Here is a 17,841-nt window from a genome sequence, read left to right as displayed (position 1 = left end):
CTGGGACGAGACCCCGAGGTCGGTGCAGGACCCACTGGAGAGATTATATCTCCCAGTTGGCTTGGGAGCGGCTGGGGATTCCCAAGGTTGAGCTGCAGGAAGTTGCGAGGGATAGGGACGTCTGAGCTTCTCTGCTCTCCCTGTTACCACCGCGACCCCAGGAGGGCAAGCGGTCAAGAAAATGGATGGATGGATGGATGGATAATAGGCTGCACAAGAACTTTTTGTTTTGAAAATAACAATACCAGGGGTACAAATGATATCTTCAAATGGTTATAGACTTTCCTGTACAAATCTTTCTTAAACTAAACATGTAGGAGTAACACTACACAAAAAGCTAAAATGTGTTTTCTTTCTTTAGTGAGTTTTAACTGCAGAATAGCCGCGGGGGGGGGTCAAGGTAATTGCACTTATATAGGCGTAACAAATGTACACAGCATAATATCTGAATACTGGCTACATGCAAAAATATGTATCTGGTCTTCACAGAGAAATTTTAATTATGGAACCTTTTTTAGGTTTATTTTTTCATAATTTTTTTAAGATCCAAATACCGTATGTTGATTTCCTGTTTAGTATTTTAGATAATGAGAGGCCTTGTTTCCAGTATGTACTGACAAATGCAGATTTTGTCGTAGTCCTAGATGTAAGTTAGTTGATGTGTATGCCCATTTCTTTCTAAACGGAGCTAATACCAATGCATGCTGCTGGGTGAGAACAGCCCCTTACCCTGGTACTCAAGAATACAGCCTGACTCTTGAACACAGCGACCCTTGAGGTCTAATATTTCAGGGCTGCAAACCCTATTACATGCACTCGGCTCAGGCGGACATTTGTAAGCTGTTGGGTTCGGACAGCTCAGGCAGCAGTGTATAATCAGCGATGACGTTCCTGTCCAAAGAACAAAGCAGAAAACGGCAGAATTGTAGAATGGGTGGAACATTAGTCTTGCATGTAAAATCTCCTTTTGATTGATCCTGGAGATTTGAGAAATAAAGGATCTTACCAAGGTAAGACATCTCTCAGCATTTTTGTGATGAGTCAAAAGCCTCAAACTTAGTTTGAAGACCCTAGACTGTGTCTAGTAGCCTTTTTTGCACAAAGTGGAAAGTTGGAATGCTTGTCTCTCAGAAAAATCAATGTCTGCAGTGTGTAATATTCCAACTTGTATCTTGTCTTCTCTGTTATCTGTATTGCATTTTTAGGGCATGCTTCTGAAGGTCTTAGTCATGAACCCTGTTGATTTGTTATTTTTTGTCCACCAGTATGGTTGGCTGCTCAGTAACTTTATGCAGTGATGCTAAATGTATTGTTTCACCTCAGATAAATTGTCTGCAGTACCACACCAGCTTTAATTATGAAGAAAAATATGCTGCAGGCAAAATAACATACACAGAATATCAATAGCTTTTAGCATTTGGGGAGATTAAATATTAGTTGAATATAGAAGTATACAATTATTTTACATTGTCTGATCAATCATAGCATCTTAATGTACAGTTTTCCTGTACATTAATAGTTTCACACATCAGTTTTTTTTGTGGCAGTGTTGCAGTTCAGTGAATGAAAGTTAATGTTTTAGCTTACAATGAAAAAGCAAATCACTTTACTGGCATCTGAGTAATCTTAGGTGCGAGATCCTTTTCTTTGTTTTGTTATCTTGTGTCTCATTCTCATGTGTAATGAAGGTATCTGGAATTTTTTTTTTTAAAAAAAAAAAAAAAGGTTGGGCAAAGAGGTTTATTTGTGACAGTCATGTTAGGGACTTAGAATAAAATTAATAACTTAGACTTTTGTTTGATTCCAGTTGTCATCCTCTAAGAAATCCTATTTTTAATGTAGGTATTGTTTTCTGTTTTTGGTGGGTAATGAGTTATTGTGACACACTGGTACAGACCAGGCTGTCTTGTTAATGTATTGAATCTAACTATAAACCCTTGGTCCTGTTTAGACTTATTCCCCTAATAGAAATTATATGAGATCATAAGCACTTCAGAGCTATGGCTAAAGGAAGAGTAGATTTGTAGGAGTTACATGTGTCTGTAAACACTCTTTTTTTCACTGTAAATTAATGGGCCTGTGCAGTGTGCAAACTGCAGGAGTTTCGTGAGGAGCAGATATGAAACTGGAAGGCACTTTTCATTCCACTGCTCCATACAAATGAATTGTGTTCACTTCTTATCTTGCACAGGCTGAGATAATGTCCCGTCTTCTAGACGGACAGCTGCTCGCAATCCTTTGCAGTTGGTTGATTGTGCTACGTGGCATATGCTTCTTTAAGTGACTGGCATTGTGGTTCAGTGAGATTAAACTAGCATAAACAAATTTAATGCATTAATGGTTGGATACTTTACCTTGAAAGCAATAATACAATACAGTGGATATTGCATGAAGAAAATCTCCTGCGAAGAAATGTTTAACCATGCACACTGTACATGCTGTTATGTGTTGCACATGGTGCACAGCCAAGACAAACTGTCACTTCTGTTGAGATAACTGTGGTTATTTTATGTGTCTGTTAAAATGCTTATCGTTTCATGAATGTATTAATGTCTGCTTTCTGTAAAATGGATGATGAATTGATTATCAGTTTTCTGTGTTCAATATGAAAAAGTGATAAAATGTATTAGTGGTTGGTGCTTTTTTTTTTTTTTTTTTTTTTTTTTTTTTTTAAGGGGGGGAGAAAACTGAAAGCAGTACCCTGTTTTTCATTCATGCCAGCTCCCAGCAAAGGAATACTCCAGAGATATTGAAGCTCTGCATTGTTTAAAAAAAAAAAAAAATTTAAATGGAAATATGTTTGCTTGGTTGGATGTGCTATGACTGTTGCACTATGAAGTGGAACAGTTGTTTTAAAGCTGTGCTTTCCATAAGATGATCTATTGTGTCCCCTTGTTACAGCAACACTTGCCAGAAATTTAATTCATATTTCATTAATTTCCCTCTGAACTGCCTATGATTTTTTTTTCTGACAGCCAGCATCATCTCCTTCTCTGGGCTAATTATTTCATTCCTTTGCAAAACAAATGAGTCTAAACCTTTTAGTTTCATTGTATGTCATTCTTCTGCTGTCTGAAGTTTTGGTGAATTTTTTTTTTTTTTTGTTTCAGATGAGTTTTTGTATGACTGAACTGGACTTAAACAGCCATATGGATCTAGTGGCAAGTGTCCCAAAAAACTACTTGACTTGTGCAGTTCATACCAGCTGAACAGTTAAACAGGTTTCAGCTAAGCTTTACAGTAGTCTGATAAAATTAGAAGGGGTTTGTATGAAATATTTAGATACTTTTTAGGCTGCTCCGCAATATCGTACTGTGTTAATGACTATGTTATGTTTGAGTTAAAAATAAAACCCATGTTTTGGTTAACGGATTAAGACTTTGTTTTTACATTGACCCTCCATGGGGAATAAGAACAAACCGCAAGGGTTAAACCGTGTTTCCAAAAGTTGTACCAGTGTATGAGTGGGCCGCAGGTCCACTGCTATTCCATCTGCTCCACATTTGTGCATTCCTGCTACTCAAAGGACATCATTTGAATGATTTAATCAAAATCACTTTCGGCGAGTTGAGTGGAAGAAAGATTAAAAAAACGTTCACACCTTTATTCACTGGAATCTTGATGAAGGCACAGCGTTACAAAAAGTAATCAGTGAACGCGTATCCGTCCAGTGTGATTAAAGGTCTCCATTCACACCCTCTGCGAGTACTGCCCTCCCCCCGAAACCACTCATTCGTCTCCATGTGCTTCCTTTCTCCAAAGCAATAGCTATTTTTTGAACCGCGTGCCCTGTGTTGCCGGGTTGGGCTCCGGCTCTCTATGACCCCCGCTCGGGACAAGCGGTTTCTGACTCTGCGTGTGTGTATATTGCAGAAACTGCTTCCCACTTGGGCCAGCAGGTAGTGTCCTGATAGGGCCCTTGCAATCATGTAGAGGTAGGGTGCTGGTTCGAATGCCCAATACATACCTACCCTAGGCTGATATAGAATACAGAAAGAATGCTTCCCGTATAAATATCCGTATGCTTTCTTTTTATGTAGTCATGTAAGTCCCTTTGTACACAGAAAGGTAAATTTCGGATGTTGCGGCGCTCAGGTGAAACGTTGGCTGTGTCCGGTGGGCGTGGCCATCTGGTGACGTCACCGGTACCATGATAGAGCTGAGGTGCGGCTGCGCCCTCCGGCCAGTAACGTGGGACGGACTGTAGAGCGAGGATCGCTCGGGACGCTGAGCTCAAGTAAGACAGCTGTGTGTTTTATTTCGCCAAAATGCGTTTTACTGTGGGGGGGAAACACAGGCGTTGTTACTCATCTTATCTACCTACTTTTTCTTCGTCCGTCTCCCACAAGTGGAAATGTGGTCGTCGGGTCGCTGTGCGGGACATTTTTCCTCAGAGTCACTCACTCTGAAGAATTATTCAGGCTGAATTTCATAACAGTTTGAGTACTCAGCTGTTATGAAATTCATCCTGAAAATAAAATTCAGGACAGGTATCGTAACATCATGTCTCAGAATATTGTTAAATTAAAGTTAAGTTCGTAGTGTAGGTTTTTAACCTCTCTCACTCTAGTCTTTCCTTTCCTTGCTATTTCTAGACATTTTCTAGGGACTCCCTCACGTTAGAACTTAAATATTCGTTGTACTGTTTTTATTATTCTTAACTTTGTTTTCTCCCTTCCCGAAACAGCCCTGGGGCCCTTGTTAAACTCTGCTGGGTGCACTGCCGAATTAGCTACTGAATTAATAATACTAATATACTAATGGGAAGGTTCGCCCGCACGTGCCCGGTCTTTTTCGATGAGCTCGCGCATGTTGGAACCGGTCCGTCCCGTCGGAATGCACGTTGTTTTCCGCCACCCGTCGCGGCTAATCTCTACCCAAAACACTCTTGTTTGCTCGCTGTTCCTCTTTCTACAGGTGTCTATGCCGTTGCCATTTTTGACACAAAGCTCGAAATAAAAGGTGTGGTGATCCGGTACGTCACTATGTAATGTTCCTTGGTGGAGGACTGATTCTAAAATTGTAGGTCTGATCTGGGAGACACCTCTGAGCGGACCTAGGGGAAATCAGTCGTGAGAACTAGACAGCTGGGTTGCATAGTGGTTGGAGCTGCTGCCTTAAGTTTGGACTGGAAGGAAGGTTGCAGGTTTGAATCCCACCTCCAGCTGTAGTACCTTTTGATCCAGGTACTAACACTAACTGTTCGCTCATTCGTTTATCTGGTGCTTGTCTCGTCTTTGAAACTTGACGTTTGGGACATGGGACAGATGTTGCAGCAGACCCTCCAGCTTTAACCTAGTACATGAGAATCCATGCAGTGCTGGGTGATGTTTAAGAACCTATTTTGTACAGAATTTCCTACACGTGTTCTGTAATGTTTTCGGTATCAAACTTAAAATGTAGTGCTGTTTTTCGCATTAATTTACAGGAGGTTTTTTAATTGATCTGAAGTCTATCAAACGGGGGAAAAGCCAAAAAAATTCCAAAACTGTTTTCACATGTCTGTGATGCAATGTATCTCAAAGGCACCTGCAAACAGAGGTCAGCGATCTCCCCTTGTGACTGTCTGTCTGAAAGTAGTGTTCATTAATCATCTACCAGTAGACACTAGGAGCCTGTAGCCAGTCGGAACTAGACAGCTGACTTGTATGCAATTCTGTTTTCACTTTGTAGGTCATTTTTTGCACAAACGGCAGAAAAAAGAAAGGATTGTTTACCTCGACTGGAAAGAGATCGACACTTTTTTTTTTTTTTTTTTTTTTTTTTTTTCCCCCTCTCCCCTCCCCATTTTCAGTCTTGTTCTGGATTTTTTCATTTGGGGAGGGCAGAATTCAAATATTTCTGCATTTGTGCCCATTCTTGGCCAGCATCAGACATCCAAGCTGAAAACAGATGGATGGAGATGTTGCTGCCATTACAGCTCCTTTTCTCATTCCCCTTGGTCCATTTGGAACTGAACGCATGTCCCCAGGCCCGCCACCTCCTCCTCCGCCACCCCCCCTGCCACCATTACTTCCTCCACCTCCTCCTCCACCACCTCCTCCTGCCCCGGGCTGTGGCCCAATCTCCCGCACTCCCCTGAGACGTTCCCGGATGCGCAACTTCAATTGGGAGGCCATCCCTCGGCAGAGTGTGTTGGGCAAGCGCAACATCTGGACTGTGGAAAAGCCACTGGAGGGTTTTGAGCTAGACACCAGGCGGATGGAGGAGCTCTTCAGCAATGCAGAACAGGGCCAGAAGCAGGAGCGAACCATGGCTCGAAGGAGCATCCGAGGGCTTCCAGCTCAAGCACAGGCCGCTGAGGTGGTATGTATCGCAGCTGATTGACAGTTTTTGTGTATGACCAGTACTGGCTAAAGCATCTGGGTAATGTGTTTGAGGGGCAGGGGAAAGTTCCATGTTGTCATGTCACACAAGGTTTCTGTATTATTTATATATGTAAATTATATATGAGAGTTATTTGGAGGTATTCTGTGATGTATGGTTTTGGGGGGGTGAAGAAAGATCAACGGGGTGACTTTCCAATCATTTTAAGTGTGTTTTAAGCGTGTGTAATGTTCCTTTAAAATGTCCACTTTTTCCTTTGGTACAGTATGCTAGTGTTGGATACCTCAGTTTAAGGCAGATCCTCAGTTATTTCCTTTAGTGTTGGAAATTCTTGAACAGAAACTGCATTTCTGAGGTTTTGCATCCCCTAGCTACTTGAGACATAAACTACCTATAACAAGTATTGCCATAGAATTGCCTGGCTTATATATTTTGACTTCATACTGCATTGAGTGACTGCAGTAGTATATGTTCCTGGTAGCTTGGAGTTTCAAAGTACAGGTGTCCCCTGCTATCCTGGTATCGGCGCTTTCACGTCTCTTAAAAATGAATACCCTTCTTTGCAGTCTGCCCTCATCCTTCCCACTCTAATGCCTTCTTGTCAAAGTGTGTCTGAAAAAATTAACTGTTATCCTCTAAGAACACCTTATATATTCATACCTCAAACTGACAAAGCTACAAAATGTACTGTAGCAGCGGTGACGGGAGCAGTAGCTCTCTGTAGCTCTCCCATAGTCCAGTTCTTTTTTTGTGGATGTAAATATCTTATGGTAGTCCTGTGAAGTATCTTCTGACATGTTGTCCTCAGGCCTGTATAGTAGTGTTGTAGTCCTTTCTACTGATAAAACATGCCTGATCTTGTTGGTAACAAGTTCTAAAGAATTCTGCCTTTTCCCCCCCCCCCCTTCTTTTGTCAAAGAAACGTATCAGATTATATGTAAAGTTAAAACTTTAATGTCAAGTTATTGTAAGAAAACATCTTAACCTTGATGGTTGTTTTACAGTTCGTCAATAAAATGGTATAAAGCTTGATAGAAATTTCCCCCCCCCCCCCTTGCTCGGCACACTGACGGTTTGCTCAGCACACTGACGGTTTGCTCAGCATACTGACTTGGGCACACCCAAATGACGCACTTTTTTAAAATTTATTTATTTATTTTCCTTCTGAAGCCTGGAATTTCTTTAGGGTTTGGGTGGTGAGCACATGTGCTGCTTGGGAGGCAGAAAGGTTTTGCCAGGATGTCGGAAATCATGAGCTCCAACAATGACGTGCGACAGACCTCGCCTTTAGTAGAATGGCATAATAAATGTGCTCCATCAAGGAATCCTGACAATCTGCGTGAGCTTGAAAACTGGGTCTTCCCACAGAATGGTTGTAGGGGGCATAATTCTGTCACAGGAATTTAACATTAACAGTGCTGTGAAAGAATATAACCCCCTGGTACCTTTGATGGCTTAATTAGGCTTTCATTATACAAATGCAGATGAATTATTCACTGAAATTTATTTTCGTCTTAAGGTGATGGGGCAGCTGGTAGCGTAACAGCTAGAGCTGCTGCCTTTGGACCTAAATCTCAGTCCTTGACCCAAAGCTTTTTTTTTTTTTTTTTTTTTTTCTTTTTTGTTCATTCAGCATTGTCCCTCTACACAAGAATGGTAGTTAAAATACACTAATTAGAATAAATGCACTTCAATGTTAGAGATGCTTTTACATAAAACTAGCTTCTTTCTTTATCATTCTTGCCCAATATACACTTTGGATTGTGTATACCACCCTCTGAAAATGTGTTGGTATTGTGGGGGGGTAATTCCTCACACCCAAAAAGTCGGATTTTCTTTGTAGTAAAATGTCTTAACCATCCAAATGCCTCTAATCAGTCTGTCATTCATTCTTTAAGGTGATGGTTTGTGTATAATATTTACACACTGCAGCAAAGTTTCGTAAACATTTATCATGAAATAACAATGTTACAAAGCAATTTTTGAAGTAAAATGTGTAGCTGTTGTAAAACTTTTTTATCCCTGCCCGTAACTGAAAAATCACACACTGTTAGGGAAGCACTGATGTGAGGGCTGAAAACACTGCTTTTTGTTGCCAATTTTGTCCCATGCCTGTCATACAGGTGTCCATTCTTGGCTCGAAGAGAAGTATGAATATTGGGATTTTCCTGAAGCAGTTCAAGCGGTAAGTTTCACCCAACCCACACCCCGCATCTCATAATGGCATCGGATGTGAAGGGCGCTGGTACAAACCCGCTGCTTTGCATTTGACAACATCATGTGCCCACATGTTGCACTGCTGTAAGTCTTTCAGTGTGCGCCCACAAGGTAGGTTGCTCAGTCAGTGACGTTTTTGTGGCCTGGGACAAGTGAAAAGCTGTGGCCTTGTCATCCTTGTTTTTTTCCTCTGCGTCTGACTGGAGTGTCTCGCTGAATTCTTCCTGAGCTGCTGCGGAGGTGTGCCGTTGTGTATGTCTGGGAGTGAATTGCCCTATGGACCATAACAGGAAGGGGCTTGTTGTATTGTGTCATACCCCATTCCCTTAAGCAGGGCTGCTGTGGGACAACATTCAGAGCAAAGGTCTGGCGAGATGGGGGTGACTATGAGTAATAGGAATTTTGAAGAAATGACATCGGTGATCTACAAGTAACTCAATTTTTGCTTTTCCTGTCTCTTTACAGCATTTTTCCCCTCATTTCTGAGGTCAGAAGAGGTGTTAAATGTCCATCTTTTTTTAAATAGTTGAATATTGTGGCCTTACAACCTTATGCTTCATCCCTTTGCCTTAGAGTCCAAAATGCTTTATTGAAGGACATTTCAACAAGTAGACAGCATTATAACCATTTACATTTCTTGTAGTTTTTTCTGGCACAGTTCACAGGAGCTTGTTGCTGTGCTGAAGTTTTCTATTAGGTAATCAAATTGGTAGTTTTCGCTGTCGTCGTCGTCTTGGTGCGAAGGAACTTTCAGCAATCTCCAGATACATTTGATATGTTAATTTACATTTATTCATTTAGCTGACACTTTTCTCCAAAGAAACTTACAATGTTAAGTTTACAATTATTTACCCATTTATACAGCTGGGTAATTTTACAGGAGCAATTTAGGGTAAGTACTATGCTCAGTGGTACTACAGCTGGAGGTGGGGATTGAATCTGAGACCTTTGGATCATTTGGAGTTGGCATGTTCTCCCCGCGTCTGCGTGGGTTTCCTCTGGGTGCTCCGTCCCCCCCCAGTCCAAAGACATGCTGTTCAGGTTCCCCCATAGTGTGTGAGTGACAAAGTGTGTTCCAGTGACGTATGGATGAGTGACCCATTGTAAGTAGTGTATCTAGCAGTGTAAGTCACTTTGGTGAATAAGGTGTGAGGGCTGAAAACACTACATAGAGTTCATTGGAAGTTGCTTTGGTGAAACCATCTGGTAAATAAATGTAAATTGAGGTGAGGGGGCTTTCAGACAAAATGGTTAATTGTAACAATGAGGTTGAATAGAAATGATGAGATCAACATGACTTAGTGGAGCTTCACATAAACATTATCAGAGAAACATTGATAACATGGTTGACTATCATGACTGTGTGATTTCACCAAAGGCATAGAAACTTGTTTGAAGTTGAAAGTGAGTTTCTCTAGGACACAGTTAGCATGTTCTCCAACACAAACAGTAGTGCAGATCTCAAGTGGACTTAGCTGATTATTTGATCCAATTATTTAAACCAGGCCTTGCTTTGCATGGCAAAGGCTGTAATCACTGTGCCATCTCTTGTTCCAGCAGCAGTGTCTTGCTGTCTTTGGGAATGGTGTATATTTTTTTTAGTTCCTATTTTAAGTAGAGGACCAGGCACTGAACTGTTTCTGTGTTCTGCTGGAGTAGTCAAGTATGTGCTCAGCATGGCTTGTAGTTGGATGGGAACTGATGTAGCCTACTACCTGCCGTCTTCATTTTGTAGACTGTATGTCTGAAACAATACACATGAACACCACAGTTAACTTTTTTTTTTTTTTTTTTTTTTTTTTTTTTTTTTTAAGATTAAACACATTCCTGGTCTTGCAGAAAATACTCAGCACTGTTAGTGTTGCCCTAGACACAACTGTTGAATTCAGTTTTCAGAAGTGAATTAACACAGTCACAAAGTACATTGTTTAAAACAGGAACTCAATGAATGTAATTATCTTTGGCAGAAAGGTTTTTTAAGAATGTTCCTCTACACAGCTTTTTACATTGTAAAATGGCTATTTCCCCATTTTTCAACAGCACAATTAAACAGGAAGAATGATGTAATCTTAATTTTTTTTAAAAAAAAAAACCATGGTGGGCAGGGCAATATATTTATCATCCACTGTGCTGTCATTGTAATAGGATGGGTTTTAGAAATATTACACTTTTGTATCTAAGCAGCTAGTTGGTTGTTGGATCTAAACAAATGTGATGTTGAAGTTGTGATAAGATTGGACTTTTATGGTAGGACAGTGATCACATAGTGGGCAAAAATGTCACTGTACTGAATGTATAGGTCCATTGTATGGGGAAAAAGGGTAAATATTTCCAGAAGCTTTTATAGCATTTTATTTTTTCCCCCCATTGCCCTGTTATGTGAGAAAGGAGTGTATAGAGGAAAGGTACAGGTTAAGTGCCAGCCCAGTTACCACTTCATCAGCCAATCAGGGAAGACCATATACAATGAGGACGCAGTGCTCTCTGTCTTCAGGAATGTTGGCAGAGGCCTCCAGGTTCCTCCAATGTTGTAATGCATGTCAGGATAATTTCTGTATTCCTCTTCCTGCATAAGACTGTGCTCATATTGGTTTATTGTACATAGCAGGATTGACTGGATTTCAAGTGGCTAAGTCAATGCGACACAAATCCTGACTGACTTGATGTCATACATGTGCCTCTATGTATATCCATTTTGCATTTTCATGTTGGATTACGTTGTAATTGTAACATCTGTACAACAAACACTTGTAGGTTTATAACCGTTAAAGTTATGTGCATTTTTATGGTGGAATATTGAGGTGGTCCTTTTCCTCTACAGGCCAGTGTCTGAGATGGTGGAGGACATCAAGCAGGGGAACAGACAAAAATTCAGTGTGGAGAAGCTGAAGGAGCTGTGTAAACTCCTGCCTGAGGAGGGAGAGGTAAGTGACCTCAACTTCACTACCATCTCCTTTTAAACTCTTTCAGCTCTTGTTTCCATCAGATTGTAACATTTCTGATCAGATGGAAAAGATTTAAATTTAACTGTTTTGAAACTAATTTGGGGTTTGCTGTTCCTCCAAAGCATTCTTTTCAGGTCAGTTGAAGTATTTCCATTTCAAATAGACATTCCTCTGATCTTGAGGAGTGATATTTGCCCTGTGTGCTAATCCCCCCCAGGTGAAAAATCTGTGTGAGTTCAATGGGGACTTGTCCTCACTCCCAGAGGCTGACCAATTCATGGTACTCTTAGTGAAGGTTCCCAGGTAGGTGTGTCTTACTCCCAGCTGGCTTATCTTATTTTGAAGGCAGTGCAGCTTTTTTCTTTAAGCATGAGACAGCATGTGAAATAGTGTCTGCAAATTGGGTAATCGCTGCCTTCCCCCCCCCCCCCAGTTATGAAGAACGACTCAGGACTTTGGTTCTCCAAGAAGAGTTTTTCCCCTTAATGGAGGAAATGGACCAATCTATCACCACCATGTCTGCTGCTGCTCAAGGTACAGTAAAAGACTACCAAATGCAGCCAGGGCAACCATGAGAAAAGGAATAAGCATTGGTGCATTTGGATTTTAAAAAATATTGGAAAATCAGAATTAGATATTTTTAGAAAAAACCTCAGGCCCTTTGTATGTAAAACGATGCTTATACTCCATTCATGCCTCTGGTTGTCTTTGTTCATCTAGAGCTTCTTGCCTGTGAGGACCTTCACTCAGTTATTCGCTTGGTGCTGAAGACTGGGAACTACATGAATGCTGTGAGTAAAATGTAGGATGAAATTGTGTAACTTTACAAGTTTCCACTAGATGTTTGGTTAAAGTTTGCCTTCATTGTGTTACAGGGTGGCTATGCTGGTGGTGCCATTGGCTTCAGAATGACTTCTCTCCTTAAGCTGGCAGACACCAAAGCCAACAAACCTGGCATGAACCTCATGCATTATGTGGCAATGGTAAAACAACTATTTTACATAAAACAAATCATTAGAAAGCTGAAAATATTATAACTTTAATCTTTAAATCTTGTTTATGTAAGCACGGAGATTGTGACAATTGCTGTAATGGAATTTGAACTTGCAACACTGTCACCTGCTGTCCTGGAAAAAGCTTTTAGCATGAATCTGAAGTATCTTAGTCTGTGCTTTGCCAGTTGCAGCAATGTCACCATTGCCTTCGTTTCCCCTCTCCTGCTTAAACTGTAGGAAGCACAAAAAATTAATGCCAGCCTACTTGAGTTTCCCAGTAAACTTCCACACATCAATGCTGCTGTAAGGTATGAAATTTAATATTTTAATAAATTTAATATACACTCAGTAAAAGCTGATTAGATTTAAACAAAGAAATTAGGAGGGGGGGGAAACTTGAATTCTGAATACCTTTTGCATTTCTAACAATTGGAGCTCATGTCTACATTAATGAGAGAGATCCTTTCTTGCACAAAGGATTCATAAACTGGATGTACAGGCAGAGCTCCAGAAAGAAAAGAAAAAACTTGAGGAGGCAAAAGTGGTGTCTAGGAAACAGCCAGATCTCCAGGAACAGATGGAGTCCTTTCTGGAGGTAAGTCCAATAGCCACTCCACCCAAGTCTCCAGATCTTCTAGCTGAAGTTCACATGGCTTATATTGTTGTGCCCTGTAGAAAGCTAGAAAGACAGAACTGTGTTCTGAGTTTCACCGGTGACTTCCTTCTCCCCAGAGGGCAGATTCACGGCTGGCTGAGATTGAGTCCTCCCTCCAAAACCTCGATTCAGCGATCTCGTCTTTGGCAGAGTACTTCTGTGAGGACCCCGCTCAGTTCAAGCTGGAAGAGTGCTGCTACATCTTCCACTCATTCTGCGGGAAGTTCCTACGGGCTATCCAGGTAAGACAGAGGGGGGACAAAGGGCAATTTCTCCCACCAAAACATTCCACCAATCCAGACAATCTGACCCTTTCTTATGACTCCTCCAGGAGAACGCAGAACGAGAGGTGGCAGAGGTGAAACGGAGGCAACGAGAACGTCAGAGCTTCACGGCAAAACGCCGATCCACCGCCACCTGCTCAACTCGCGATAAAGATGTAGACAGTGTAGCACTGGAATCCATTCTACAGAAATTTACTGCTGGCCGTGGTTCACGAAGGAAAATGGTCACTCCTTCACCCAGCAGCAGCAGTTTAACAGAAATCCGTCCCAAGGGGCAGTCTCCTGAAGGGGATGAGGAATCAACGAGCAGGGAGAAAACCCCAAAGAACCCATCTAAGTCCCTGGAACTCCTGAAAAATGAGAAGAATTCCAATGTAGACCTAAATGTGAACTCTCAGCAGGAGGCAAAACCACACTTTGAAGAGGTATCCCAAGTCCCTAATGAGGAGAAAAAAGAGTTCAGGAAGCCAGAAAACATAATGGTTGGGGTGGTTCTGTCCCCTAGTAGGGTAGACCGGACGGGTCATTTATGGTTTTCCAATGAGAGCAGGCCCTTCCTTAGAAGGTCACCCTCTGTCTTGTCAGAGGAAGAGGAAGGGGATGAGGAAGAGGAAGCACAGAAGCTCCGCGAAGTGTCCCGTAGAGTCCTGCGTTACCAGAGTCGAGGAAGCCAGTCGTCTGGGGATTACAATCTGGATGCCCCACAGTCACCCAGAAATAAATGCCTATCCCCTCAGCGCCGGGACTTTGCAGAGGAAAAACTCGATGCGTTAGCAGAGCAGTTAAGTCACAGAGCCTCCAAGGATGTGTTCAGCCCTCACCTTGGATCCAGGAATACAACCAACAGCCTATCTCGACGTCACACTTTTTCCATCCCTGCAACAGATTTGTCACACAGTGATGGTGAGGACAGAGTGTTGGTCCCTTCCACAGTTCCAACTCGGGTTCCAGTCCCACTTGGCTGTCTGGGGAAAGGAAAATCTCTGGACAGTAGTCAGCTGCCTACCAAGCTGGAGAAGATTCAGAACCAAGGGCAGAAGCCACAGCTTGTGCTCTCTGACTCTCTCAAGCAGAAAAACCAGTCCCGTCAACTGTTGAATGTAACCAACCATACAGGCCCCCAGAATGAGAACTGTCCCACATCAGCGCTGGCCCAGCAGTCTGATAAACCGCAGACTGAGTTGGAACAGAAGAGTGGAGCAAAGGAACCTGCTCTTGCCATCCAGCAGGGGAACACACAGCAAGAAGCTCAAAATGCTTCACAGAAACCTTCTAAGCCCATGGAGAAGTCCAAGGTGGATATACAGGAAAACAAAATCTTCGCTTCCTTTTCATTGTTCTTCAAGCGCTTTAGTGAGAAGAGCAAATCCAAGGATCCTGTGGGCAATCTGTCTAAATAGACAGATGTTTGTATAAATTTTTACCTCTTCATTTGCAGAAGTCAAAACATGGCTCAGCATAAAAAAGGTTATCAATCAGCAGCATTTTGGTAAAGTTTTATAGCTGAACTTCCCCTCGAACCACAAGTTGACAATTATATTGTCGTTGGAAAGGAATAGATTTTTAGTGGGAAAAACTGTAACATAGGAACTATTTAAGACTGTATTTTTAATACTAGTGAACATTTTCAAAAAATGTCATGAATAAAATGTTTTTTTTTTTTTTACCAAAACCCATTTGGTATAATGTTTTTGTGCACATTTAAGTGTGAGAAAAGAAGCTCTTGCCTTTTTCTCCTTTGAATAAGAGCAGGAAACTGGAACCAAGTGGTGTACCTGCTTCTACCGGTACAAATTCTTGAGCTGCTACAATGGCATTAGTGAGCATGCAGGCCTCTGTGCTGGAAATAAAGATGGGGAAAGCATTGAAGGGTAACCCCATTACTTAGTTTCAACATACATAAATCCCCTGTAGTCTGAATTCCTTATTTTGTATGTCTAGGGTTCAAGAAACATTCAGCCTGTGTGAGGCTGTGCAGCAACTTGGAATGGTAGCAAGCACCTGTGCGAGATGCACTGCCTGATGGGTAGTGTGTATCCCCGCTAAGGTTTGTGCTGCCTTTCAAGGCATGTACACAGGAAGGTGGTACACTGAGTAGTGTTGCTGTATAACAGCACCTAGGTGGTGCGAGAGGATGCGAGTTTGATCCTTGCCCACTCTGGAGTTTGCATGTTCTCCCCATGCATGTGTGGGTTTCCACCGGGTGCTCTAGTTTCCTCCCAGAGGCCACAGACAGACTTTGGGTGGAATGGTGACTAAAATCACCAAGTGTGTGTGTGTGTGTGTGTGTGTGTGTGTGTGTGTGTGTGAGAGACAGAGACGAGAGGTGCGGGGCTATTGAGAGCATCCTGGGCAGCTGCATTACTGCCTGGTTTGGAAATTGTAGCGTTTTGGGCTGCAAGACCCTTCAGCGGATAGGACAGCTGAGAAGATCATTGGGGTCTCTTCCATCCATCATAGATGTTTATGCTGCATCTGCAAAGCCACCAGCATTGCGGATGACCCCACGCACCCCTCACACAAACCCTTGACCCTCCTGCCATCTGGCAAAAGGTACCGAAGCATTCGGGCCCTCGCAACCAGACTGTGTAACAGCTTCTTCCCCCAGGCCATCAGACTCCTCAATACCCAGGGACTGAACTAACCCTAACCCACACACACCCGTACTCAACTGAACACTATTCCATTCCCTTTGCAATTATTTATTTTTTTTTGCAATTATGTTTACTATTATATTGCAATACTGTATATTGTATATATACTATATTGTAATATATTCAATGTAGGACCATGATCCTGAAGGAATGTTCTTTCGTTTCACTCTATACTGTACCAGCTGTATGTGGTTGAAATAATGACAAAGCCACTTTGACAGTATGTAGTTTATCTAGCATTATTAGCCTCCTTGGGTAAATAAGATGTGGGCTGGTATTACTACCTAATGTTAACTGGAAGTCGCTGTCGAGAAAAGCATCTGCTAAATGAGTAAATAAGTTCTGTACATATTCATATTTGCAGTCTACTTTTTTGTGTGTTATTGAAGATATGGGTCTTCAACATAGATGGGGAAAAAACACAAGCAGCTCAGTTTGGAGCAGAAGTTGGAGGAGCTAAAACACAATGTGTCAGAAGACAAACGTGTTGCTTTAGGGTTATGAAAATGTACAGTGTGTACGATCTGAACAAATTATAGGAGCTCAACGTGCTTGCTAATAAGCCTATCAAAGTTAGAGAGAAGAGACGATTATGACACAACTATTTTAAGTGTTAAACATTTAGGTTCAGGTTTTTTGGGAACTTTAAACGGCTGTGGATCTAGTTAGTTTTCTTGATTTAAAATATTGCAATTGTGTCTGTTGTTTGACTTTTTGCTCAAAGGACCATTTTCAGGGCCTAATTAGATACAGATCGCGAGAGAGGACTGTACACTAGAGAGCAGTGTGGGTATTTCACACTTGGCCTCATCTGGATAGGCCAACAGACCAGGGTCACAACAACGTGAAGACAAGCAGTGTACTGTGGCAATGTGTATGTGCAGATACATGGAGAGCACACACACATAAAACGGGGAAACATTTGCATTTAGGACATTGCAAAAAAAAAAAAAAAAAAAGATGACCAAATCTATAATTCATTCAAATTACGATCCATCTCAAATGTTATCTTTTCTAGTGGATTAGATATTGAAGTCACTGACATAGACTTATTTGTGAACCGTAATAATATATATATATATAAAAATTATAAGAACAATAATCATGCTTTTTAAGAACAGTTTAAACACAAAATTTTGGATTCTTGTGCTACTCCTTGGGGCCAAGTATGGGGCTAAGTACCACCTAAATAAAATAACTGTCAAGGTATAGAATATTAAGCTTGGGTAATCTGAGTTTTACTGATGATTTATTTATTGAATGATTTGAGTATTTAGTATTTTTATTGAGTTTGGTTTAACTGTCAGTTTTCTTAGTGTGAAATAAGGTTAAGAGAAACTGTTTAAATCAGTGCTGCAGAGAATACAAATTACCATGCAGTAGTTTTCAAATGTTAGTAATGCTGTGTTTTACACTGCATCATTGGCTTAATATCTATCTAATGTGTAGATATTAAATGGCATTAAGTGTGAATCTGTGTTTAATGTGTAGATATAATAAAGTATGGGGTGAAGTGGGTAGCATTGATATCTCACAGGTCTTAAATTCTGGATCTTGATGTAAGTTTGACTCCAGCTCTGATTGTGAGGGGTTTGCGTGTGTGCATGCTTTCCTTGTGTTGACATGGGCTTTCTCCCATAGTCCAAAGATGTCTATCAGGTAAAGTGATGACTAAGTTGCAGCTAGTATGTGTTTGTGTGTCTGAGTGCCATGCAGTGGACTGGGATCCCAGCGGATGCTCAACTGAAACTCCATGGGAAAAAC

At 41.5% G+C, this 17,841-nt stretch overlaps 1 protein-coding gene across 1 annotated transcript; it reads left to right on the top strand.

The window, feature by feature from the left end:
- The first annotated feature begins 5,753 nt into the window (after positions 1–5,753).
- Positions 5,754–15,955, top strand: fhdc4 (FH2 domain containing 4). The gene is made up of 11 exons (XM_018763459.2): positions 5,754–6,306; positions 8,451–8,512; positions 11,366–11,468; positions 11,707–11,792; positions 11,923–12,023; positions 12,210–12,280; positions 12,365–12,472; positions 12,722–12,792; positions 12,962–13,079; positions 13,217–13,381; positions 13,471–15,955. Exons 1-11 carry the CDS (start codon positions 5,893–5,895, stop codon positions 14,821–14,823), a joined length of 2,652 nt encoding a protein of 883 aa, XP_018618975.1. The 5' UTR covers positions 5,754–5,892; the 3' UTR covers positions 14,824–15,955.
- The last annotated feature ends 1,886 nt before the right edge of the window (positions 15,956–17,841 follow it).

The sequence above is a fragment of the Scleropages formosus genome, chromosome 10 (genome assembly GCF_900964775.1).
Source record: "Scleropages formosus chromosome 10, fSclFor1.1, whole genome shotgun sequence".
Lineage (NCBI taxonomy): Eukaryota > Metazoa > Chordata > Actinopteri > Osteoglossiformes > Osteoglossidae > Scleropages > Scleropages formosus.
The sequence above is the reverse complement of the archived record's forward strand: the minus strand, read 5'-3'. Positions and strand labels throughout refer to the sequence as shown.